Source organism: Myiozetetes cayanensis, unplaced genomic scaffold (assembly GCF_022539395.1).
Source record: "Myiozetetes cayanensis isolate MyiCay16 unplaced genomic scaffold, myiCay2020 scf3, whole genome shotgun sequence".
NCBI lineage: Eukaryota > Metazoa > Chordata > Aves > Passeriformes > Tyrannidae > Myiozetetes > Myiozetetes cayanensis.
The window spans coordinates 68206397-68231362 of NW_026087521.1; the positions used below are offsets into that span (position 1 = coordinate 68206397).

The following is a 24966-nucleotide window of genomic DNA, read 5'->3' on the forward strand; positions in this document are numbered from 1 at the left end:
GCCCGCACGAGGCGGGAGGGCGGGGCGTGGCGGGGCGGGGCTGAGAGGGCGGGGCTGGGCAGGGCAGAGCAGGGCAGGAAGGGCTGGGCAGGCGAGGCACTGTGGGCCGGACGCGCTGGAGGATAAAGTTGGGAAAGAGCAGCTGGTCGGGGCTCCCTTGTGCCCGCAGGCCAACCGCGGAGTCGCCTCCGTCACCTGTTGTGGGGGTGTTGAGGCGGGGAGCTCCCGCCCGGGCGGCCCGGGATGGGTTACCTGAAGCTGCTGGTGGTGCAGGATTTCAAGTCGTGGCGCGGGCAGCAGGTGATCGGCCCCTTCATGAGGTTCAACTGCATCATCGGGCCCAATGGATCAGGTAGTGTGTGTAGGGGGTCGGGGGCAGCTGCCCCACGATCTGGCAGCGCTGAGCGCGCAGTCTGGGGGCGCTCGGCCTCGCGGACCTGCCAAAAATCTCCCCGTGCGCCTGCAGGAGGGCGGCACGAAGAGGAGCCTGGGCGGCTCCTGCCCAGCTGTCCTTGGCCGAAGGTGCAGGTCCTTCCAGCCTGGAAGGGCAGGAGCGGGGAGGGGTGATGGAAGCGTAGTTTCGAGTTGTCTTTATGCTCTCTGGGCCGAGCACAAGGCCTGGTTCGCAAACGCACCTTGTCTCGGCCACCCCACTGATAGCTCAGCTTACAGAGAGGGTGTTAATTAACTCCTCCCAGTTGTAAACTGTAGCACTGGGGACCTGCTCCCCGATTGCAGTGTGTGGATTTTGTCGTGCTTTCCCTGGAAAAGCTCTGGAATATGGCCCCTGCATTGTAGTCCGGCCCACGGGAGCCGGGCTTTGTACGTGAAGCTCCACGTTACTATCCCGAAGTGCTGCGACTTCTTAAAAAGTGATTCCCTTCTTCTGAAAGCTCTATTCTACAAGTTGGATTTTATCCTCTATTTTCCATGTGATAGGAGGTGAGGGTTGTCCTAACAGAGCTGCATGGATGGGCTTTGCTTTTTCATCTTAGTTTTCCCAGACTGTTTATGATTTAGTTTGTGATTTAGGTTTTTAGATCCTGTAGTCTCTTCACTTACCTGATTAAGTAAAACCATGAATGTAAGTTCGTATATTTAGCATTGTTATAATGTTCTTTATCATCCTATCCCCACTGTTCTGTATTGGGAAGTCTCTAAATTTACCAAGTGCTCTTCCAGTTAAATGTGAGTACATTTTATAGATGAATACAGGGAGAAAAACTGTGAATATATAATCTCTGAATTGAGTCCTTTTTTTTTTTATCTATTATCTATTTATCTATTTTCCTCCTAGTATTCCTCCTTTTCTGATATTTTTGAGAATAAGTCAAAATGTTGCCCAAGTAGCAAAGTCTAAGACTGAAAATAATTAAGCTGACAACAGAAATGCTCAAGACTAGAGGGGGAAAACCTCTAAAGAGGATTCCATTAGGAGAATTTTCGTGGAAGGACTGAGACCAGAGAGCTCTGATGCTGTGGTGGATGGATCTGGGATAGTGCTTGTGTTCTTCAGGAGACTGGTGTTGTAGTGGAAAGTTGTAGATGGAGCACTCGTGCAGCAAGGCTCCCTCACTGCATTCCAGAAAGGACACAGCCAAGGAAGGAGCGTGTTGTGGCTCACTCAGTTGGAGAAATGATCTCTGGAGAACCCTGGGGGAAAAAAAATACATTCAGTAAAGCTGAATAAATGAAAAATCAGTTTTGTGATGATTTTTATTACAGACAGGCTTATTTTCTGCTGCTGGTGTGTTACATCTTAGAGATGGATTTCTTTATTTGCAGTAGCTTGTCCTCAGTAAAATACTGAATCCCAGAGTGATTTTGGGTTGGGAGGTACCGTGAAGACCATCCAGGTTGCTCCAAGCCATGTCCAGCCTGGCCTTGGACACTTCCAGGGATGGCGCAGCCACAGCTTCTCTGGGCAACCTGTGCCAGGGCCTCCCCACCCTCACAGGGAAGAATTTCACCCTAAAAGAATAAAAAAATACAGAAGAAGAAATAGAATTAATAAAGAATTTTGCAATTCTGCATAATTTTTTTAGCTGTTAATCAAATTCCTCCTTTCGTTTCTGCCACGTCAAAGCAATTTTTAAAAATTTCTTTGAAGGGAAATCCAACATAATGGATGCTGTGAGCTTTCTGATGTGTGAAAAGACCTCCAATTTGAGAGTTAAAAGTGTTCGGGAGCTGATTCATGGAGCACATGTTGGGCGACCGGTCTCTTCTACGGCCAGTGTGAAGATGGTATATTGTGAGGAAGATGGGGAAGAGAAGACATTTTCCAGAGTTATCCGTGGTGGGTAGTAGAGACTGCTGCAATCCTGTCTGTTGCCTGATGTATAAAGGCAGATGTATAAATGATGTATAAATGGAGACAAGAAATGCTCAACTTGGAATTTTAGGTGCCCAGTATCATTTCAGAGCTGGGTGGGTTAGCAGTTCGGTATTAACACACATTTTGGTAGTGGTATAAGTGAAAAAACATACTGGAGCCAGTTAGTTAAAAAATTCAACAAGTTATTATTGTATGTTCTTGGCTCTCTGTGTATCTGTAGATGTTCCCTTGGGATCTGTAGATGGAAATGGGGACTGTCAACTTGTTGCAGGCATGAGCACTGGAGCAACTCAGTGCCATCTGAAAGTGTAAAACTAGAGTTCCATACAGAAAACTGGAATCATTGAGAGGAATAAAGGAATAATTGAAATCTATTTTCTTCTCTGAGGAAATTGCTCTGTTAAATTGGTCCACTGGTTTAGTTATTTTCCAGTGTTGTAGCCATTTTCAGTAGTAATTCTTTTTTCTTCCCTCCTTTAGGCAGTTGTACTGAATTTCTTTTCAATGACAAGGCCATCAGCCGGTCTGCTTACATATCCGAGCTTGAAAAAATAGGCATTCTTGTCAAGGCCAGGAATTGCCTTATTTTTCAGGTGAGCATTCAAGGTACTTTGTAAGGAAAATAAAAGCCTCTGAGGTTATTATTTCATAGATACACAGTTACCTGTTTGATAGAAAAAAGGGCACCCTTAGCTACCCTTAACTACAAACCAATATATTTTTTCCTGACCTCGACCCAGAACTACAAGACTACAAAATAGAAATAGTGAGGTTTGTGTGTACATGAGTGCACTTGTCAGAAAGAAGCTGATCTGGAAGAAATTGTGTGCTTGTATTATTCACAGGATATAAGAAAATATGTGTCTCTGTAAATGCTTGGTGTGTTCAATTCTAGGGATGTTAGGAAAAAAATTCATCTTAAAACACTTCTCCTAGTAAAGATGCATCAAAGTGTAAAGGATCTTCTGGTTCAGATTGAGGGATTGAAAATTCTGCTGGGCTTTTAGTTCCCAAGAATTTAATGACATGGGTCAGAAATGCCTTAGCCTTGTGATGAAATACATTGCACAAAGTTGTCTTCCTTACAGTTGCTGAGGAAGACTCCCGAGGAAGAACTGATTTTTTCCCTCTTACAGAAACATTTATGATACAATTGGAGATCCAGCTGTACTATATGCTCCTAAAGAATTCTTTAGGCAGTGGAAGGATCTACAGTGCTACATTATTTACTTTTGGGGGGCCATTTTATTTTAGGGAACAGTGGAATCCATCGCAATGAAGAAGCCAAAGGAGAGAACTCAGCTTTTTGAACAAATCAGTAATTCATGGGAATTGGCTGAAGAATATGAACAGAAAAAGAAGAAAATGCAGCAAGCAGAAGAGGATGCACAGTTTAATTATAACAGGAAAAAAAGTGTTGCAGCAGAACGGAAACAAGCAAAGATAGAGAAAGAGGAGGTAACTCAGTTGTTCCTTTTTTTGCTTGTAAAGATACCAGATTTTTTCAGATTTATTTATGGACCTAAATACAGGGTTTTTTTAAAAAAAACAATCACACATTTCTGTTGTTTTTAATCTAGGATTTTTTTTTCAGTATGGCATAATGTATAATAATTTAGTATCATTTAAAAGGGTGGAGGAGTACATATAATAAAGTCTAAATAAATGAAAGCATAGATTTGCCAGTATGATTAATTTAAATATTGATTTAAATGTTTGAGTTTTATGATTAGTGCACATTGCTGGAATGACAGCTACTGGTACATCATCTCATTTCAATTTGAATTTGAAATTAGACTGATAGTGGTGGAAAATAATTTTTATGAACCATAAATGAAATTTTAATCTTGGTAGGCAGAGCATTACCAGATGCTAATCAAGGAACTGCATGAGGAAAGGATACAGATGAAGCTTTTTCTGCTTTATCACAACGAAAAAAACATTGACTTCCTGAAAACCAGTTTGGATGAAAAGAATATGGAGGCTTATATCAAGAAAGAGTCTCTTTCTGCAGCAGAAGATTCATTTAAAGTCAAGAAAAAAGCACTTGGTGTACTAAACAGGGACCTACAGCAGATGGAAAAAGAAATGAAGTAGGTTTTGCAATCAGATTCTGTGACAGTTGAATTAAAGCATGGTCTGTGCTGGGAATTGCTTGGCAGGTGTGCATTTGCTGTTGCACACATGGGTGAGAACCCAGTGCTGTGGGAGTCAGTTTGTAGTTCACTAAAATAATACCTACACATGGTTTTTGCTTTCCTCACGTGCCCAGGTTGTCAGTAACTTCATTATATAAATACCTGTCTGCTATTACATTTTAAAAGGTTATGCTTCACTTCCTAAACGACTATTTTCAGTGGATATAAAACCAAATCCCCACAGTGAAAACCCCTGGGTGCAGCCTCAGAGTTGCAGTTGAAAACTGATTGTTTGCATGTGTGGTTGGGGGGGGGGGGGTTCTTCTTTTCTCTCCTCCCTCTCTCCCCTTTCCCTTGCTCCTTTTTGCTGTGTGGCTTTGTTGTTCTGTCTATGTTTTGTGGTGGCTGGCTGGTTGGGTTGTTTGTTTTGGCTTGGTTTCTGGTTTTGTTTTTTAGGACTCTGGAAGCATCACTGATTCAGCAGAGACCCCTCTATATAAAAGCAAAGGAAAACACATCCTACCAAATCAAGAAAGTAGAAATGTCTAAAAAATCTCTGAGGGACAAGGAGAAATACTGTGATAAGGAAAAGCAGAACATAAAAGAGCTAGAGATAGAACTGAGTGATATTGAGAAGGCGTGGAGAGCGTTTGAGGAGAAAGCTGAAGAGGAGATAATGCAGAGAGCAGCACGTGTTGAGCTGGGAGAGAGTCAGGTGAACTAGGAGGCCCCCAAGCACTGTTTACTAGAGAAGTCCACGATTATCCCCCCCAAATCACAGGGAAACCATTATTTCACCGATGACCTGTAATTTCTGGTAGTCTTTTCGTTCTTGGGCTCAAACGAAACCAAAACTGCAAATTTTATGTAGAGACATGGTACCTTGTGGGAGGGCAGGACAGAAAACATTCAGCAAGGTCTCAGGGTGAGAGGGTGACAAAGTAGGCAATTGCTACTTGAGGCCAGAACAACATGAATCTTCCCACTTTGCAAGGAGTTAATTTACAATTTACTTGTTTTTGTCCAGCTGGAGCGTTACAGAGAGCTGAAGGAAATAGCAAGAAAGAAAGTAGCTACACTAACCCAGCAGATGGAGAAACTCCGTTGGGAGGACAAAGGAGATCAAGAAAGGCTGAAACTTAATCGGAGGAAGAAAAAGGAAATTGAGGTATTTGTGTCAAACTAGAACTAGGTTTTAAGGAGAAAAACATGTCCCTGCTCCTCCCTCGGGTATAACTGTCTGTAGAGATGTGTTCTGTGCTTTGACATAACCAAATCCATAGCAGAGGGGAGGCATTGCAAGTGTCGGTTCAGTTTTTGTGTTGCAGAAGGTTTAGCAAAATGGCTTCTGAATTTGATCAGAGATTGGTTGTGTGGGCACACACAGGTGATTTGTTTGAGAACTTGAGCTTTAATATTTTAGTTACTCAGGACATGTGAACTGCCCTCAGTTCCTGGGTTTAGAAGTGCAGTTCTTCTGTCTGAGATGTCCCACAGCTGCTGTGTCTGTGTGATGCTCACACCCTGCACAGGTGTGTTTTGAGCACAGCTGCCTTTTTGCTGAGATGGTTTTAAGGTCAGTTGTGTGTATGAATGTGTTGTAGTTGGAAAAATCTCCTCAGTGTCCACTCCTTTCTTGCACTTCCAAGGCAGGTGTTTGGTGTGAATACAAATCACTGCAGTCATTTTTACTCTCTATCTTCCATCATTATTGTTACATGTTTGGATCTACAAATACCTATACTTTCCACTGTGGCTTGGTCACCATGCCTGGTGTTTCCTTCTGATGGAAGGAGAAGCTCAGCTAATGAGTGGTGCTTTTCTGGAAACCTTGTCCTGTTTTGGCCTTTATGCTTTTCTTTCCAAGTGCTAACCCTGCAGTTTTGTCACAGACTAAGAATTTACAGAGGCAACATGCATTTCTTCAGCATTTGGTCCAGGTTTAGGGGAGACTCCTTAAGTTCAGAAAACTTAAAATCTGTCAGAAGAGACTCTATGAGCAATCAAGTTCCTAACCCCTCAATCTTGTACATACGAATGTGCTTCTATTTATTTCTGAAGTACTAGGTAGCAGGAAAATGTAGTTGGTATCTTGAAGTGAAATAAATTCTGTTGCCTGTGCTTCTAAAAGTGGGTGAGTCCCATTGCATTGTTGAGAAATGAGTAAGGGATTCTTGAGAATTTTCTTACCCATATCTCATGGATATTGAAGCAGGTGCACAAACAGGTTGACTCTCCATCTCTAGAGCTATTTAAAAGGTCACAAGAATTTCAGGAGTTAAATTACAGCTCAGTAAAATGCATAGGTAACAGTAATTTTTTTTTTCATTTGCCTTAATTAATGTATGTTTTTTTCAAATGGATTAACTGAAAATACTTGTTTCACTGTTGGTTTTTGGGTTTTTCTTACTACAGTGTTTTGTGTCAGTTTGGAAGCTCTATGCCAGCTTCTTTGTGTGTCCTTAGGAAAAAACTAGTGATGTAGAGCCAAGAAAAGCACCTCTTGTTTTAACGCCTATAATTTACTAAGTCTACATTTAAAGTTCTTTTAAGTGTTTATGTCACGATTCTCTGTGATGAAGAGACTTTCTCTAAGCTGTAGCTGAACATGAAAAATCCAGTAATGGCCTTGATAAAATGATTTCTCTTTATTATTCATGGTGCAATTTGGCATCTGTTATTGCAAAAGAGATACTGTTACTTCAGTGTGAAATACCAGTAAGGAGGAAAAGATCTGTCTCAGTACCTGTTCTGAATTAAGAGCTTTATATCTTGCTATCAGGTGTGGTTTTCTGTTTTGTTTTGGACACGTTCTGTTTGTGATTGCATAGGAAACCATAAAGCAGACTGTGGAACAGATAGAGGAGCATAAGAAACGCATAGAGAAGTTGGAAGAATATGCCAAGATATGCAGGTATGGGTAAAAAATTAAAAGCTCATTTGATTTCTTGTGTATTAGACATTGTCGAAATAACACAGCAGGTTTCTAATTATTTCTAATGATTTTCTTTGAAATTTTAATAGGAGTTAGAATTCTTACTAATTCTACTTAAGAGCTTATTAAAGTAATATGGCTATTAAAGTAGCTGCCAAAATGAAGTAGGAAGTATGATGACTAATCCATAGTTTTGAACCAGTTCTATAATTACTTCTAATTTCTTGCAAATTATGTCACTATGGTTATGGTGCTATCAGTGGACAAATTTAGCAAGGGAACAGGGCAGTTATGTAGTTGTGCTGTTCTAGGAATCATTAATACTTACCTTGTGTATTAGCTCAGTTCTTCCATCTTGGGTCTTGTCTTCTGCCTGGTTTTTACTCCTTTTGAGGTGAGGTGACTGCAGAATGACCTTAATTTATCCCAGAAGTGTGTATAAATGAATTAATGCTTTTGATTTGTGCTTCTGTCTCCAAAGTGAATCATTAGCAGAGAAAAAACAGCAGGAGGAGGTGCTGGCTGAGGAGATTGAGACCTCAACAGTGAGAATGGCTGAAGTGAATGAGGAGCTGAACAAAATAGTTGGGGAGCTGCAGAATGCCAGGATGGATTACCACGAGGGCAGGCGGGAGCAGATGAGAGCAGAGACCCTGGAGAGTCTCAAAAGGCTGTACCCAGATTCTGTGGTAATGGTCTGGCTTTATTCCAATGCTTTGTTTTAGAGCTAAGAGTTCTGCCTTACACTGAGGAAGCAGCTGGGGTAAATTGGACAGGCTGGATCCCGGTGGATCATGGTAGGCCATGAATTTCCAGTAGATGAAATTTGAAATACCTGAATGTGTTGTTCCTGAGACAACACTGTGAGAGACCTATCACAACTCTTACCCATTGTCTCTTCATTTGTTTAAGTTTGATGAGATCTGCAGGAAGAGACCAGTAGCTACATGTCAACAGGCAGAAAAACTGTTCTTGCATGAGTACAAAGGTTATGGTGTTCAAAGTGGGTGTCAGTAGGTTCGATCCTTCAGAGAAAGCTCAACTGTGCTTGCAATGACAGGAAGGGAACAAAAGATCTTTTGGGAACATGTACAACAAGCAGCTAATTAGTTTTATCTGTGGAGCTGTTATTTAATGATTATTTGGACTGTGCAGTACAAGAAAAACAAGTTTTATTCTGTTTATGCCACTAAAATAAGCAGATACTTCTTTTTTGGGTTGAAACTGGAATAGTGCCTCTCTTGCTGCCATTTTCCAGTTCTGTTTATTTAAGACCTTATTGTCATTTTAAGATCTTACTTAGTGTTCGATACTTTCTTTCTCTCCAAAACAGATGCTTAGCTAACTTTGTCACTCTCTTATGCTTCTGGAATTGTATGCTAGAGATGCTCAGTAAAACATTGAGATACATAACTGCAACCTTAGAGAAAAAATTAGATCCCCTCAGAAGGTATACTTTGCATGTTGGGTTGATAACTGCTTCAATTTCTGGTTCTTCTGATGCACAACCATTGTGAGAGTGCAGCTGGTAGATGTCTAACACGTTTTCCTCTTACTGCTTCAATGTCTTGTGTGCAGAAATATTATTCATGTCTAAAGTAACATATTATTATTTCTCAATATTTTAATTTTAATATTTTCTCAGTTTGGAAGATTGCTTGACCTGTGTCATCCTATCCATAAAAAATACCAGCTTGCTGTTACCAAGGTGTTCAGCAGATATATGACTGCTATTGTTGTTGCCACTCAAAAAACAGCAAGAGATTGTATTCAGTTCCTGAAACAAGAACGGGCCGAACCTGAAACGTTTCTTGCTTTGGATTACCTTGATGTGAGTACATTTCTCTTTCTCCTGTTAATCAGGAAGTTTAGAAAACTAATCAGCAAGTTAATACACTTATAAATCTTGATACTAGATCATTTAAACTTAACAAAAGTAGGCTTAAGTGTTAAGGCACAGGACTTGGGAAGTGAATGTGGTGGAGCTCTTGTTGGCCCACTTCTCCAACCTGCTGAGGTCCCTCTGGATGAGGGTCTGGCATATCAGTCATTCCTCCCTGCTTTGTGTCATCAGCAAACTGCTGATTGTCCTCCTCCTTGTCCCTTTCTGAGCACAGGAGTGACACTTGTGTGTCCCTAATCCTCAGGCACCTCTCTCAGCTGTCGTTCTGTTACCTGCACGTCCTGTCCCCAGACCTCTCTGATTTGGGCATGCTTTGTGGTGACAGGAGGAATTCTTGGCACTGCTTCTTTGCTTTCCAGGTTAAACCAATCAACGAGAAGCTGAGGGAGATAAAGGGAGCTAAAATGCTGGTGGATGTTGTGCAAACACCATTTCCTCCACTGAAAAGAGTGATTCAGTTCGTGAGTGGTAACAGCCTGATCTGTGAGACAGTGAAAGAGGCCAAACACATTGCATTTGATGGACCAGTGAGGCTCAAGGTGAGGAGCTGGAGTTTGCTGCCTGTGTTTCCCGTTGCAGCCATGGGTTTGATGCCACTGAAATAATTCTTTCTACATATGGTATGAAGGATTACATAGAAACACATGTGGTTTCATGTATCTCATGTTAGCAGGTTTGGAACACGAAAAACATTGAAGTCCAATTCAAATGTGGTTGTTGCTTGTTTAACTGCCACATCTCGGGCACTGCTTCATGGGGTCTTTTGGCTGGTTTTGTGAAGATCTATTTGGGTTTAATTTTTTGATTTTTTCCTTCCAGACAGTGGCTCTTGATGGAACTCTATTTTTGAAATCTGGAGTGATTTCTGGAGGATCCAGTGATTTAAGATTTAAAGCTAGATGTTGGGATGATAAAGAAATGAATAAAATGAAGGAAAGAAGGGATAGCTTGATTAATGAGTTAAAGGTAAGTCTCTTAAAAGCGCTTACTGCAAGAGTCATGAAGGTGTAAAAGTTGTTTGACTTAATTCAGCTCTAAGAAGGGGATTTTCTGAAGAGGTGACTTTCAAAACTTGTAGAAGATGCAGACAGGACACAGTAGCTGTTTGTCCTCCTCCAGTTAATAATAATCAGCTGTGCATCTTGTGCTTAGCTGATGGAGTGGTTCACAGGGGGAGAACCAGGACAACACTCTTGGTCCAAGCTACCTGCAGTAAAAAGAGCTGCTGTTCAAAGTACCTGGAGACTTGTAGTGAGCGAAGAATGATGGGATCTGTCAGTATGAGAGTATCTGCATGGACCAAAACCTGCCAGTGTAAAACAGTGTCATACCTCTAGTGCTTGTTTCTATGAGAGGGATGGAGTAGGAATTTGGGAATCTGCAAGCAGATGCTTTCTGTGGAGGAGGAAATCTGCTAGAAAATTCCTGTGGAGTATGACCAGTGCTGTCAGCCTTGAATGAGGCCTGTGTCAGTGAGGCTCAAATCTGCAGTGACTCATTTTCCAGTAGGTCACCTGTCGTTTCCAATGCCTTTTCTCCGCTCCCAACCCTTTCCCAGACCCTGATGAAGACCAAGCGTAAGGAGGCCGACTTGAAGCAGCTGCGTGCGCAGAGCCAGGGAACGCAGACACGGCTCAAGTACTCACAGAGTGAGCTGGAGCTCATCAAGAAGAAACACCTCGCTAATCTCTACATGGTGCCAGCTCTTCATCATTCTCACCTTTAATAATTGTATTTTTTAAGCTGTAATTACCAGTGATGTAAATGCTACTTCCTTGCGTAGTTTTGTTGATTCAGTTCAAGTTTTACATACAGCAGTTTCGACTGAGGGATTAATCGAATATAAAAAGCAAGCCTAGAAAGTACTTTACTTGAACCTTTCTCTGTTTTAATTTTTAAATTTGGATTTCTGGTAGGTTGGTATATCATTTAGCAACCTTCAGAAGTCTGCAAATCAAAGTGCAATTTTTGTGCTACTTAGTTTGCTTTTCTGCTCATTCAAACTAATCATTCCATACAAATTGGCAGTAATAGTGGGTAAGTGGCATTTGAGAAGAAAATAAAGATTTTGGTCTGAAAAACACAGCTTATCTGGAACAGAACTGTTTCTTAATTTACAGAAAGTTGACCCTCCTGTTAAGAAAAATTACCATATTTTTCCTTTCTATCTAGGAAAAATCAAAACTGGAAAGTGAACTGCTAAATATTGAGTCTCAACATGATATGCTGAAAGAAGGAATAGCACAAAGGAAAACAAAAATAGAAGAATTTCAGACAAAAATCAATGAGGTAATGCCTTCTGTCAGAGCTGTGACAGCTTATGCTGTTATGCTACAGAAGCTTCTTATGTTCCTGCTGATTTCTAGAACTTGGACAACTTTTAACTTTATAAACAACTTTGTCAACGAGACTTTTAAGTTATTCCAGCAATCATCCTCTACCTTTCTTACCAAGCTGTCTGTGAACAGAGGAGTACTTGGATGTTAATATGTCATAGCTCTGCAGTTACTCAAGGTGTATCACAGACATACAGCTTAGTTCCTGGCCTCTCCCCCATTCTCATCAGTCAGCCTTGGATTAATCTGACTGGAATTCTACATGGAAAAAGGAGCCCAAACTGCCTGTGGTACAGGCATAAGGGAGTGCAGATGTCTGTCATCTGCAAGCAGTGGCATTGTCATTGATGGTTAGGCTCTGAGAATTCCAGATCTGGGGAACTTTGCTTTTGCTTGTTCTGAAAATTAAAAAATAAATAAATAAAAATATTAAAAAAGGGAGGCTGGTCCTCACTTTCCAAAGAGCAGTGTGACTTGTAACTGGAAGTGGTATTGTATCCCTGGCTGAAAGAGCCCCAGTGTAAACAATAGCAGGTTTTGACCTGTAAAGTTATCTTAAAATTTTGTTCAGCCCATTTGGTTTCCTTTCAAATAGCCTGTTGCTGTTCTTCATTCAGTCCCATCTTGCACACTCTACCTAAGATTTGCCTGCTTAAATTTTTCATAAAAATCCTAGAACTGGTTTTACCTGAGGCTTTTGTTAGTATCCAGTGTGTAATTAGGAAGTGAAATATTCCATGGCACTGTTTTTGCTGTGACTTTGCTATAATTGAAACATGGTAATTAATATTTATGAACCCCTTGAAAGGATTAAAATTAAGAACTGAACTGCACCCAGAGACCTGGTGTATCTGATTAGTGTCCTGCCCAGCTTTCTCTTCTTCAGCTGGCTGGGAACAACAGGCAAAACCAGGGCACTTGGTCATAGTGATTACTTCAATTGTCTTTGGAGTGACCAGCTGCTCTCAGGAAGAACTTAGATGAGAGTTACAGCTTGCAGATCATATGCCTTGTGTCTGGCATTTGAACTGAAAGAGTTATTGGAAACTTTCACGTACAAATTACTTCTCAATACTTGTTTGCTGCTTCTTAAAGTACTTCAGAAACCCAGCCTGCAGCATGAAGTGACTGTCCAAATGTTTTACACCTGTGAGTGACTAAACATTTTGTGCTCCATTTCTCTGAATTCAAAGGTTGAAGATGCTGTTTTCCGGGAATTCTGCGAAGAGATTGGTATAGAAAATATCCGTGTGTACGAACAGGAGCATGTGAGGCAGCAAGAGGAGATTGCCAAGAGAAGGTGCTGTTTGGCACTGATGTGTAGACCAGTGGCTGGGATTAGATTGGGCACGTTGGTACTTGGGAAACTCCAGCAGAGGAGATAGCACAAAAGCCCAGGAGACAGTGAAAGGTTGCCCTCTCACTGCAGGGATTAGTTAGGGATTAGTGACACTGCAATGCTTTGGGGCTGTGAGACAGTTCAGAGTCAGTGACAACTGGCAACAAACTTGGAAGGTAACATTTGCTATTTTGGTAGCTCTGCTGTAGCAAAATAAATTGAAGAATAGTTTTCTAAAACCCACATTGAAAAATGGCACTATCCCAGCTTGAAAGCAGCGTGAAGGGTCACTCATGTATCCAAAATCTTAAGGAGAGCTGGGTGTAGGATGCAGGGATCTTAAGGACAACAGGCTCTTAGAATTCTCCCAGGCAACCTCAACTAGTATTGATCTCCTAGCCACATGTCCCAGGACCACAGATGTGTGTCTTCATGAAGGAGAATGTTGAACTAGATGATTAACTCCAGTGTCACTTCCCATATTGATGTGGCCATATTATCAGTGTATGCTTGTGACTTCCAGTATATCCACAGGATGTGGTGTGCTGGAATCCATGACCCAAACGTCTGCAGGTTTTTGTGCTCACATTGAGGATACAAAAATGCAATCTGACTCGTCAGAGGGGAAATGTGCCTTGTCATAACTGACAGAGTTAGTAAATGTAAGTAAGTGCTCTGTACTGTAGGTTTGAAGGCCTGTGCTTTGCTTAGGCTGGAGTTTGAGAACCAGAAGACACGGCTGAACGTTCAGCTAGAGTATAACCGGGATCATCTCCAAAAATTAACAAACTCAGTCAGCAAGCTGAGGGAGACAGTTAAGAAAGATGAAGCTGAGATTGTCAAGCTACGGGAGGTAACTATGCAATCAGTCTCTGGCTCTGGGACTCTTCTGGGAGGAAAGAATGCACTGAATTACAATATTTAGCAAATGTGATGCTGAGTAATTCTGCAAGGGGTTCATTCAGTGCTGACTTTGTTTAAAAAAAATGCAGATGCATTTTAACCTTGGAGTAACCTGCCATATTTGGGTACTCGTTAATTATTAAAAATAAGCTTACTCAGAATTAAATTGTGTATTACTGTGTTCAGTTATATGTGTTTAATCGATACAAAAAGACAACATACTGCTACAGGTAAAACCAGCAGCACGTGGCTCAGGTTCAGTAGAAGAGTCTATGAGTAAGACTAAACAGCTCTGGTGCTTTACATCTTTAAAGTACCTTACAGGCACTAATAGATTTAAGATAATTCTGTGAAACCAGTTTAGATTTTCAGTTAGTGTAATATGTATGGATTCTTCCTTCCCAGTGTTCTTTATTCCTTGTTGTGCTGATGGTGCTTGTTAAATAAACTATGCTTGTGGTACCCAGAAGAGGGAAGGAGAAAAGATGGATAATAGTGCATTGAATAAAAAACAAAACTCAGGTGTATAAAACTGCCACAAAGTGGGGGGGAAAATCCCACAGTGCCTTTCAGGTTTTGTGTTGTAACACATTTGAATGTAACAGGTTTAAATTTATAAGTCTTTCTTTCTATATAAGGCTCCACATCAAGAGTTTTGATGGGACGTTAAAAATGTGAATATTTTTCTGCAGGATGAACAAAAGCTTCTAATAAAAGTGAATGAAATGGTGGAGGAGCAGCAACAACGTAAGGAAGGATTAAGTGCTCATAAATCTCAGGTTACAAAAAGCCAAACTGAAGTTGAAGAGTCCAGGAGGAAGATGTTGACTCTTAATAGGTAATTCCTACTTCTACTGCTGGGAAAATGGTCAGTGTGATAATATTTAGAACAGATTTGGTGCTCAGATGTTTGGATTTCTCATTTTATTTTCTTGTGAAAGGTTTATTAGGGACTTGGTGATTTGCATTTACAGTAGGTGTCAGTTTAACAGTGTTTCTAATCCAGTGTGAGGTTCCCAAAGGGGGTATGAAGGAGATCATTTCATGGGAGCCATCCCATAAACCGTAAAGAATGATCTTATTATCTACCTTGTGTTAGGTCTCTCTGTGATCTCTGAGCAGCAGGGAGTGACTTGGGCTAAGTGTGTAGTAGTTTACATTTGACTGGGGATGTGTGTAGTTCCCTGGCAGTTTCACAGTTTATTTTGAGTTATACAGCAGCTTCAATTAATTGGAATTTTTTTCTGATTTTAGTGTTATTTTCTCCAAATTTTTCATGTGTTGGATACCTTAAAGTGATACTAACTTTAGGTTCACTATTTTGTCCTACTGTTGTTTTAAATCAGCTGCTTTGGGGACAAGTTAGACTTCAGTTTTGTTATGCTTGCTGGTTACTGATGTGTTTAATGTCTCTTAATCAGGAGTTTAAGATAGATTTAAAGCTCCTGCTGGCACAGTGTGGTTAGATAAATTTGGGGAATTTTCTATGAACTCATGGACTGTATACCTAGGAATTCATGTTAGAGTGTGTCATTTAACAATGTAAGATATTATTTATGCTGCTGGAAACTTGATGCTATCAGAGGAATTTATTGCAGAGAATCAAACTGTGCTTCAAGGAGAGTAGTGATAGAAGACAGCTGACTGAATATCAGAAGGATCAAATCTCCCTCCCTGTTCTGCAGAGCTGAACAGAACAGTTGTAATTAGGGAAGGTGGGGTTTGAACATGCTGCAGAGTGAGCTTGTCAATACTCTGAAGCTCAGGCTCCCTCTGGAGTCCTGTGGGAGAATGGAGGGGATGGCACAAGTACAGCACCTTTTTCCTGAGTTTGATGGGATTACAGGGGAAGGAGCCCTCGTGGTGCCTGGAGACTGGTTTTCATAGAATCATAGAATCAGCTGGGTTGGAAAGGACCTCTGAGATCATCAAGTCCAACCCTTGATCTACTACCACCACAGTTACTAGACCATGGCACTGAGTGCCACATCCAGTCACTTCTTAAATACCTCCAGGGACAGAGAATCCACCACCTCCCTGGGCAGCCCATTCCAATGCCTGATTACCCTCTCTGTAAACAATTTCTTCCTAATATCTAACCTAAACCTCCCCTGGCAGAGCTTAAGACCATGCCCTCTTGTCTTACTGAGAGGTGCCTGGGAAAAGAGACCGGCCCCCACCTGGCTCACAACCTCCTCTCAGGGAGTTGTAGAGAGTGATGAGGTCTCCCCTGAGCCTCCTCTTCTCCAAACTAAACAACCCCAGCTCCCTCAGCCTCTCCTCATAGGACTTGTGCTCCAGTCCCTTCGCCAGCCTGGTTGCTCTTCTCTGGACCTGCTCCAGCACCTCAATAAAAATCCTTCCTGAACTGAGGGGCCCAGAACTGGACACAGCACTCCAGGTGTGGCCTCACCAGCGCTGAGTCCAGGGGAAGGATCACTGCCCTGCTCCTGCTGCCACATTGTTCTTGATCTAGGCCAGGATGCCATTGGCCTTCTTGGCCACCTGGGCACACTGCTGGCTCATGCTCAGCTTGTTCAGTTTTCATGCTGTGTTTATCATGCTGGTTTCCTCTGGATGTTTTTAGCAGTGATGCTTCTGCTCTTGAGTTGTTGTGTTCCTTTTGTGCATGTAGGGAAGCCACAAAACTGCAGAGGGAAGCTGCAGCTCTAGAAACTGCTTTGGAAGAGAAGAGGCTAAAGAGACATAATCTGCTGCTCGAGTGCAAGGTGCAGGACTTGAAAATCAAGCTCCTGTTTGGAACACTGGATGACATCAGTGAAATAGAGGTACTTAAAAATGTTTACAGAAGATAGATATCCTGGGGGAACAGTTATTCAGTCATGAATTTAAAGATCTTTATTCTTTCCTTACAGGATTGTTTGTCTCCTATAGTAACATTCAAACAAATGTGTTGTTTTCATGTGGTCAGGCCTCATTCCTTCAAGGGAAGGATTTTTGTTGCTTTTTGTAGGCAGAGATATTGTTTGCAAGTATTTTTGCTTGTGCATGAAACATTCCTGTGAAATATCTAAAATCACCAAGGTACAAGAAAATTGGTGTGAAGATGTGTAAGAGGACACAGAGGGGCAGTTCAGAAATACAAATAAATATGGCATATGCATGGATTGAGATCAGATTTGGTCAATCATCCATAGTATAAATGCTGTATAGGAAATCATCCTTTAGTCTTGAGTAGATGCAGATATTCACAGAAATCAGGGATAGGCTAAGATAGAAACATTCCTGCTCTCAGAGGTTTGACTCTCATTATTTGTCTCCATCTTAACCTCTTTTTGCAGCATATATTTGGTGAGGAGAAATAAACTTTCTCCACTGTACCAAAAGAAAAGAGCTGTGAGTTTTGAAGGACTTCTGAGGAGTGTGTGAATTTAGAAGGAGTCTTGTTGAACCCCTTCCTTAGAAAAGCATTTTTGCTGGAGGATAGGTATGAATAGGGCACCATAAAATGCAGTGAGGTGGGGTGGGCAGTCTGTGAAGAGAGAGAACAAGAACTGCTCCTGATCAGAGGATGCTGGAGCTCAGCTCTCACTGTTTGTGGATAAGGAAGAGCTGAAACCAAGGAGGTGAGCAGTAGGAAAACCAGCTTGGATTCATTAATTTCACTGAGAAGACCAACAGGATTTGGTGGCAGGAGAGAGACTGACAATGAGAGGTAGCACAGGTCTCATTTGAGGGAAGGTGGCTGTTAAAAACTCAGGCTGCAGGGTCTAGAAGATACTCTGGTTATGCTGTACAGAGCTGAAGCTCTTTCTGAGGCCAAGTGAGCAGAAGGAATGCCTCAGCTGACACCTTCAGAGCCTTCCCTTGGAAGGGGATTGAATCTGGGGAATGTAAATCCTTACAGTCAGATTTACAGTATGCACATGGTTGTAACTATGCTACAAACAAATTGCTGCTACTTTCATCTTGACTCAGACTGAGATTAGCAGATGTTTTTATCTTCGTTTAACAGGTGCCTGTTTTAATTGGGCTCATGGGATCTTAACTGTTCACTCCATTTGGGCCAGGGCAGGAGCTATGCAATAAGTTTACCTTGCACTATGCTACCACTGTCTCTTCATTTTAAATCCTCTTAATTATTAAACTGTTACACCATTTCATTAACTCTTGTACTTCTGAACTGGAATGTCCCTCATCTTCCAGCTGGGAACTGAATCAGAAGGCACCCAGGTGGCATCAGGGATCTATGAGAGGGAAGAGGCAATTCAAGTGGACTACAGCAGCCTAGGGGAAGACCTGAAGGTGATCTTTTTGTTTTGAAATTATTGCAGATGGAGTGTTTGATTTTAATTTTGGTAACAAATATTTTACTTGTTGAAATTATTTGTTCTTCACCCCTGTCTTTAAATGAAACACTGCTAAGCTCAAGTGCATGTGTCTGTGTACTGCGGTTTTGCAGTCACACGTAGCACTGCTGTGTGGGATTTCTGGATGGGTCAAACTTTACCTTAAAGCTTCCCTGAACCACAAACATGGAATTGAGAAAGAGTCAATATAACCTTGGTTTTTCCTTCCTGCTTTCCCTTCTGCCTTGAAGTTCCAGCACTGTATGTCATGGCTCAGAACTCCAGGACCCAGTGGTGGCTGCTGGGGGTTGTTACCACTTCTGTCTGTGGTATTTGCAGAGACTGGGACTTCCCATCCTTCCTTCTCTAACAACCCATTAGGTCATGTTTTCTCAGCAGGTTTTGTAACTTTTTTTCCTCTTGAATCCTAAGCAAAGTAAGTAAACGTCAGAGGCCAGGTACAGAGCAAAGGATGGATCTGTCATCACTGGAGTTGTCTCCAAGAATTCCCTGAGAACCTGTGTTCAAAGGGTTTTTTTACAGATCAAGTAGTGAAGCACTAATCCTGCCCTTGTGTTGTATTGTGAAGTGAGGGAAGGGAATTGCCCCTCTGTTTTTAAAGGCCTTGTGGAACGATACTGAGGACCTCATAGATTGTTGTGAGAACTAAGACTCTTGAGTGCCATTTTTTGGTTGTTTCCAGTTAAAGCTATTAATGAGTGGGGTAATTGTCTCAGAAAGCACAAGTGCTTGCCATGTGTGTTGAGATGTCTTGGCCTATGAACCGATTAGATCACTCCAGGATTCCTTTCTCTTCAGGACTTGGAATCTGACAAGGATATCGAGGCTCGTCTGAAGCAGATGCAGCAGGAGATCAGATCTAAAGAGAGCACCCTAATGAAGACAGCTGCTCCAAACCTCAGGGCAGTGGAGAAACTCCAGATCGCTCGGGGCAAGTTCCAGGAATCCATAGACGGTAACGCTCCTTCATGTGCATCTCTTTCATGACTCAGTTTTCACCTTAATGGAAATTCCTCTTCCCTGGGTTGGTCCTGGCTGGCTTTGCCTCTTTCAGATACTAAGGTATTCTTTTGTGCTCAAGTGTTATCCTCAGTTATGTTTTAATTATTCATAAACAATTTTTTAACATACACGTGAGTATGCAGTTGAAATACAGTTTGAATGATTGGAAAGAGACTTTGTTGCCTGAATGGCATCATAAAGTGTTTTCACTTGCTTTCTGAAAATAACTGATTTTTAATCTTAAAATTCTTTAAATTTTTCTCACATAATTGAAGGAACTGTGAATGTTGTCCAGAACTCAGAAACGAGCATTTCTTCAAACTGATGAGTATCCTCAGCATTGCACACATGAGCACAGGAAGGGTTCTGGAGCTGTACCAGGTCAATGCTGGAGCTGCCTAGGGCTGCCCAGCTTTCAGAAGGAATTAGGAGAAGAATTTTGTTCTTGGCTCCAATTGAATGTGGTGTAGAGAAGATGGAATACACTACAACTTCTCAAGTTGTGGGGCCTCCATTTGAAAGACTGCAGAGGGAGGAAACTCCTGGTAATGATATGCTCCCTGTATGTGCATTTTTTCTGCAGTAAATGTTTTCCTTGATGCTGCTTTTGGTACCAAGCATAGATTTGTTCTGTGTATTTGCTCAGAGGCTTCTTACAGAGGAATTTCTGTGATCTTCTTTCCTCAGCTTTTGAGAGCAGCAGGAAGGAGGCCAGAACGTGCAAGCAGGAGTTTGAAGAGGTGAAAAGGAGGAGGTATGAGCTGTTCAGCAGGTGCTTTGAACACGCCTCTGTAGCCATTGACAGGATCTACAAGAAGCTGTGCAGGACCAGCAGTGCTCAGGTGGGTCATGGGCTCAAGGCGTTGGCCTGAGGCCTCACTGGATGCTTTGTTACCAAAGTAACACTTGGGCTTTGCAAAGACAGTCTCAGTCCTGGAGAGGGAAATGGCACAAATAATAAAGATGCAGGAGTTGAGGGTCAGAGAAGGGAGATGACAAGGCAAAGCACACTGGACATTAGACAGAGAAAGGTAATCTCTTAATAAAATTGGGAACTGCTCAGTGTGGGGTAGTTTTACTCTTTGTGTTTATCAGACTTACAAATTATCAGGACACAAATGTGAAATGCTTTGGTTACATCAAATTCCATAGCCTGTGGAGTGTTTAAAGGGCTCAGGATTGGATTCTTGTCTGTTTTAAAACATCACACTCATCAGATTCTGTGTTTTCCCTCAACATGTTGTGTATTGGTTTGGTTTTCTTCTGCTGTGTCTGTGACCCATGAGGAGATATTTGAAGTCAGGGTTAAGTATGGGAATTTCTCTTTTATCTGTCTCCCCCTGGGCAGAGGGGAAGAGACTGTATTCTCTTATTGTTTCTTTTATTAATGGGAAAAACAAACCACGTAGCAAAGATCTTACCCATTGTACCTCTTAGTGGTTTGGAAAAATGATAATTCCTTTAAAATAATACTTTCAGTTTTCGGCCCTGGGAACCAGGATACAAAGTATGGAGAAAGACTTTAATAAAAGCGGTCTTTCTCCAGCTCAAAGGTGGGCTCTGTAAAGCTAACCTTCCACAAAAAAAGTCTAATTTTGCCAGTATATTGTCTTCCAAGCTAAAGAAACAAAGCTCCTTTTTAAGTCTAAAATTTTAATAACAAAAATTGCAGTTACTTAAACTGCAAACTAAAAATCGAGTTTGTTCAGTAGTTGAAAGTTTGCAAATAACAAATATGTGATGCCATTTCCAAACTGGTTTTGTTAATGAGCCTCCTCGTTTCTTAACCAAACCATATTCCCTGGGAATTTGGTAACGCTGCTCTCAGGAGGGATGAACAGGTTCCCTACAAATGAAGCCAACTCCCTGACTGCCGCATTAGCTCAGGCAGTATTTCAACCTAAAACATCCCCATCTTAATAATTTGATAAATGTCCCTGTTAACAATGCCATGTGTGTATTTCCAGGCATTCCTGAGCCTCGAGAATCCCGAGGAGCCCTATCTGGAAGGCATTGGCTTCAACTGTGTGGCCCCCGGCAAGCGTTTCATGCCGATGGACAGTTTGTCAGGAGGGGAAAAAACCGTGGCAGCCCTGGCCCTTGTGTTTGCCATACACAGGTAAAAGTACTGCCCTGGGATTGTCCAAGGGAAAAAAGTACTGTGGGAGTCTCCAAGGATCTGCATGAGGAAGTGACAGGAAGAGAGACAGTGCTCCATTTACAAACAAGTTAAAAAATCTGCTAATGGAGTATTCAGGTGTTACCAAAGCTCTTATTCTTTACCTTATTCTTTGCCATGACTTTAATATTATATATTAAATGTAGAATTTTGATAAGTATGAACTGTTAACTGGGTTATTGTGTACTATTTAATAGTGTATAGTATAGTGTATTTAATAGTAATAGTGTACTATTTAATAACTGGTTTATTGTGTACTATTTAATATTCCGTGTTAAATAATATCTAATTATTTCATTAAAATTATAAATATTAATATAATATTGCAAAATACTATCAGAATTTTATTACGGAGTAAGTAATTAGAATGTTTGTTAACATTTTGGCATCCAAGTGCAAAATACTGTCTTGCCTCCTGCAGCTTTAGGCCAGCACCTTTCTTTATTTTGGATGAGATAGATGCTGCCCTTGACAACACAAACATTGATAAAGTAAGTTATTCTTTATCAGCAGTATCTGACACCTTTTGTAGAAGGGGGGCTACTTGGACTGCAGGGTGTTGGGATGCAGAGATTGACTGCCCTGACTGAGCTTGGTTTAAATTAGATTGGGTTTAGGGCTGAAGGGTTGTGTGGGATACCAGACACGGGAGAGGTTTAAATTCCTCAATCTAAGCATGTTTGATCAGTGCCCAAGCTGTGAATGTGAGAGGTGAGGAGGGTGAAGGTTGTGAGCTGTGCTGTGTAACTGAAGTCCATTTCTTTCTATTCTTTCAGTTTGAGGGTTTATTAAAGCAGATCTGCAATAAGTGGAACTATATTGTGAAATGAATGTGAATTCTCTAACTTATTAAAGGCAGTTCTTCCATTAAAAAACTATTTCCATGCCAAGTAGATAGAACTGTGCAGGCAGAGGGCTCATCAAAAATGGTTTTCCTTTAGGCAGCATTTAATTTATATTGAGGGACACTGCCTTACTCAGTCACCAGTTCATAACTTAGTTTGTACCTTTATTTTGCATTATCATTGGGAAACATACTGCTGTCTGCAGTGAACAAATAGATATTTCAGATCTTATTCTATAGCCAGTAACAAACTTTACACAGCTTTTTTTTTTTTTTTTTTTAATGTATTCAGGAATTTCCACTTTCCTTTGTAGTTATATTCGGTAAAACTGGTTTTCGTTGGCACAGGCCTCTTTCTATAACTTTATTCATTGGAGTGAATGATTTTGTTACGTGTTTTCAAAAAGCAGCAGATCTGAGGGATTGTCTTGAGACCATGGCAAGTATCTGACTTAAGAGTGGTTTATTTCTAATTTTACCCAGCTTATTTCATGATGGAATTCTGCAGCTCTCACAGTTCAGTTCTCTCCTCACCATTCCCTGATCACAGCATGGTTTCAGGCTGCCAGAACTAACTGATGACATATTTGCTTTCTTTCCAAAGGTCTCGAGTTTCATCAGAGAACAGGCCCATGAGCAGTTCCAAATGATAGTTATTTCCCTGAAGGAGGAGTTCTTCTGCAAGGCAGACGCCTTGATTGGAGTGTGTCCAGAGGTAACAATCCATTAGGACCGGGTCTTGTTAAGTGATGCTCGTGGGATGGGGTGGAAGTGCTGGTTGACACCTGCAGTGTTTGGTGGCTGGGTGTGCCCTGCTGTGCAGCGACAGGCTCCAGGGAACATCCTGTGGGAGCTCAGGCTCCATGTTGTCTCTCACAGTTAGGAAATGCTTTTTTCAAGTAAGAGAAACATGTTCCATGGTGTGATCTCCCCCTTCCCAGCATGATGACATCATGTTCAGCAAAGTGCTGACCCTGGATCTCACCGAGTTCCCGGAGCGGGAAGAGCAGGACAGAGCAGAGAGGCCCAGACTCAGCTCTGTCTTGGGGTAGCACGTGGACAGAACCAGGGGACAGCAGCAGGAACTGTGTTCACAGCTGACTCTTACAAACGTGAGTTGGAACGTGGCTGTTAGAGGTTGATAGGGGAATGTTCACTTTCCAAGTGAAGCAGTTTTGGAAAGCAGTAATGGAAGGAGCTGTTACTCCTTCACGCAGTTTGGTTAAGGGGTGAGAGCGCCCAAGGTTGTTACTGATGTTGTGCACACTGGTACATAGAGTTCTCTCCCCGTGTTTTGGGGTGTTTGGGCTGTAAAAACGAAGAGTGCAAGTTCATAAGCACATCATCCCACAGAATAAGCCTCTTGCCTTTCTTAGGGCAAGTCCTGTGTGCAGCTGTAGCACCAGTGTGGTGCTCAGGTGCTCCCTACCCGAGCCAGGACCGTTTATGTTGCAGCTGCATCTGTTGGCCTCCAGATAGGATCATTTCCTTGGTTTAAAACAATAAAATACTGGAATGTGCCTGCTATCTTTCTGTGACACCCAGAAAGACTTCAGTGTTCCACTGCAACTTTATGCAAATGTTAGTTAAGTTTACACAAGCTCATCCTCTATCTCTAGAGCTGTGGTGTAACCTGGAAACATTTCACCTCTGAGATGTTTTACCTCACAGAAGTCAAAAATATGAGTCAGATGCTATAGAGGCAGCAGCATTAGAAGGAAGTATATTGGTTGGTTATTATGCAGCTGTCTCAGTACAGCCAAGTTTATTTTGCTGGCTGTGCTTCATCTAAGCAGCAAAGTTAATGAAGCTGGGGTACAGAACACTGTTTGAGAGAGATGGAGTCACTTCATTTGGCCTGTGTTCCCCCTCTGTGTGTGCTAAGAAGGTTCCCATGGTTTATGGTTGTTCATAATACTTGTATCTCATGTTCACAGAGCAGGTTCCTTTTGTCCCCCAGACTGCCTACACACACCTGCCTTGTTGTGTGCTGGGAGCCCTGGGCTTGTGCTTCCTGCTGGGCACACAGGAACATCCAACCACATCCATGTGTCCACTGCTCCTGCAGGCAGATGTGTCAAACACTTGTGTTACTGCCACGCTTTGTTAATAAATTGAGTCCTGAATTTACGTCTGTGCCGTCATTGAGAATCCAGTGACAGATGTGCAGAGACCTTTGGCAGTGTGAGGGGTGGATGAAGGAGCAGCCTCAGTGGTGTTCAGAGGTGTCTGACCAACAGCAGTCTGGGTGCTGCTATTGCACAGGTCCTGGTTTGTTTGGGGGGGTTTAACCGTTTGCTGGGAACAGGGGGTTGAGAAGAATGCAGTGAAGAAAGGAACAGCCTGAAGAACGGGGACAGCTGCTACACAGGAACAGTTTACTTTAAATATTTTATTGAAAGAGTATCTGTCACCTTCAGAGATGTCCTTCAAAATTCATTACACAGCTTGAGCAAAACAGGGTAATAAATGGTCAACAGGTTAGTTTTCAGTATCTTACTCCTATTTTAAAAAAAAAGGTTATGAATGAAGTAGAAAAAGAGCCCTGGGCAATGGAATTGCAAACAGCCTTGAACATAACCCTCTGTGGGATCAGCTTTTCCAAGCCACTCAAGTAATAATTCTGTCTGTGGGGAAGAAGTACCAGTCCCTGAGACAAAGAGGTGCTGCAGTGCCCCACCTTCACCCTTAGAGTTCATCCCAAGGCAAAGGTACACA

At 41.8% G+C, this 24966-nt stretch overlaps 1 protein-coding gene across 2 annotated transcripts; it reads left to right on the forward strand.

The window, feature by feature from the left end:
- The first annotated feature begins 243 nt into the window (after window positions 1-243).
- Window positions 244-23370, forward strand: SMC1B (structural maintenance of chromosomes 1B). 2 transcript variants are annotated; one of them, XM_050323294.1, is made up of 25 exons: window positions 244-352; window positions 2111-2303; window positions 2823-2931; window positions 3593-3796; window positions 4193-4431; window positions 4933-5191; window positions 5504-5644; window positions 7308-7390; window positions 7893-8100; window positions 9057-9242; window positions 9674-9853; window positions 10134-10280; window positions 10873-11010; window positions 11487-11603; window positions 12844-12950; window positions 13701-13842; window positions 14585-14730; window positions 16528-16681; window positions 18060-18158; window positions 19022-19178; window positions 19913-20067; window positions 21193-21344; window positions 21826-21895; window positions 22853-22963; window positions 23190-23370. In XM_050323294.1, exons 1-25 carry the CDS (start codon window positions 244-246, stop codon window positions 23298-23300), a joined length of 3717 nt encoding a protein of 1238 aa, XP_050179251.1. In that variant the 3' UTR covers window positions 23301-23370. The 2 variants fall into 2 exon arrangements, with proteins under 2 accessions (XP_050179251.1, XP_050179252.1); XM_050323295.1 differs by lacking the exons at window positions 21193-21344; window positions 21826-21895.
- The last annotated feature ends 1596 nt before the right edge of the window (window positions 23371-24966 follow it).

Coding starts and splice junctions, on each gene's coding strand:
- SMC1B (XM_050323294.1), top strand. CDS start 244: ATGGGTTACCTGAAGCTGCTGGTGGTGCAGGATTTCAAGTCGTGGCGC. Junction 5,645..7,307: donor GGAAGAAAAAGGAAATTGAG/GTATTTGTGTCA, acceptor GTGATTGCATAG/GAAACCATAAAGCAGACTGT. Junction 16,682..18,059: donor ATGACATCAGTGAAATAGAG/GTACTTAAAAAT, acceptor CTCATCTTCCAG/CTGGGAACTGAATCAGAAGG.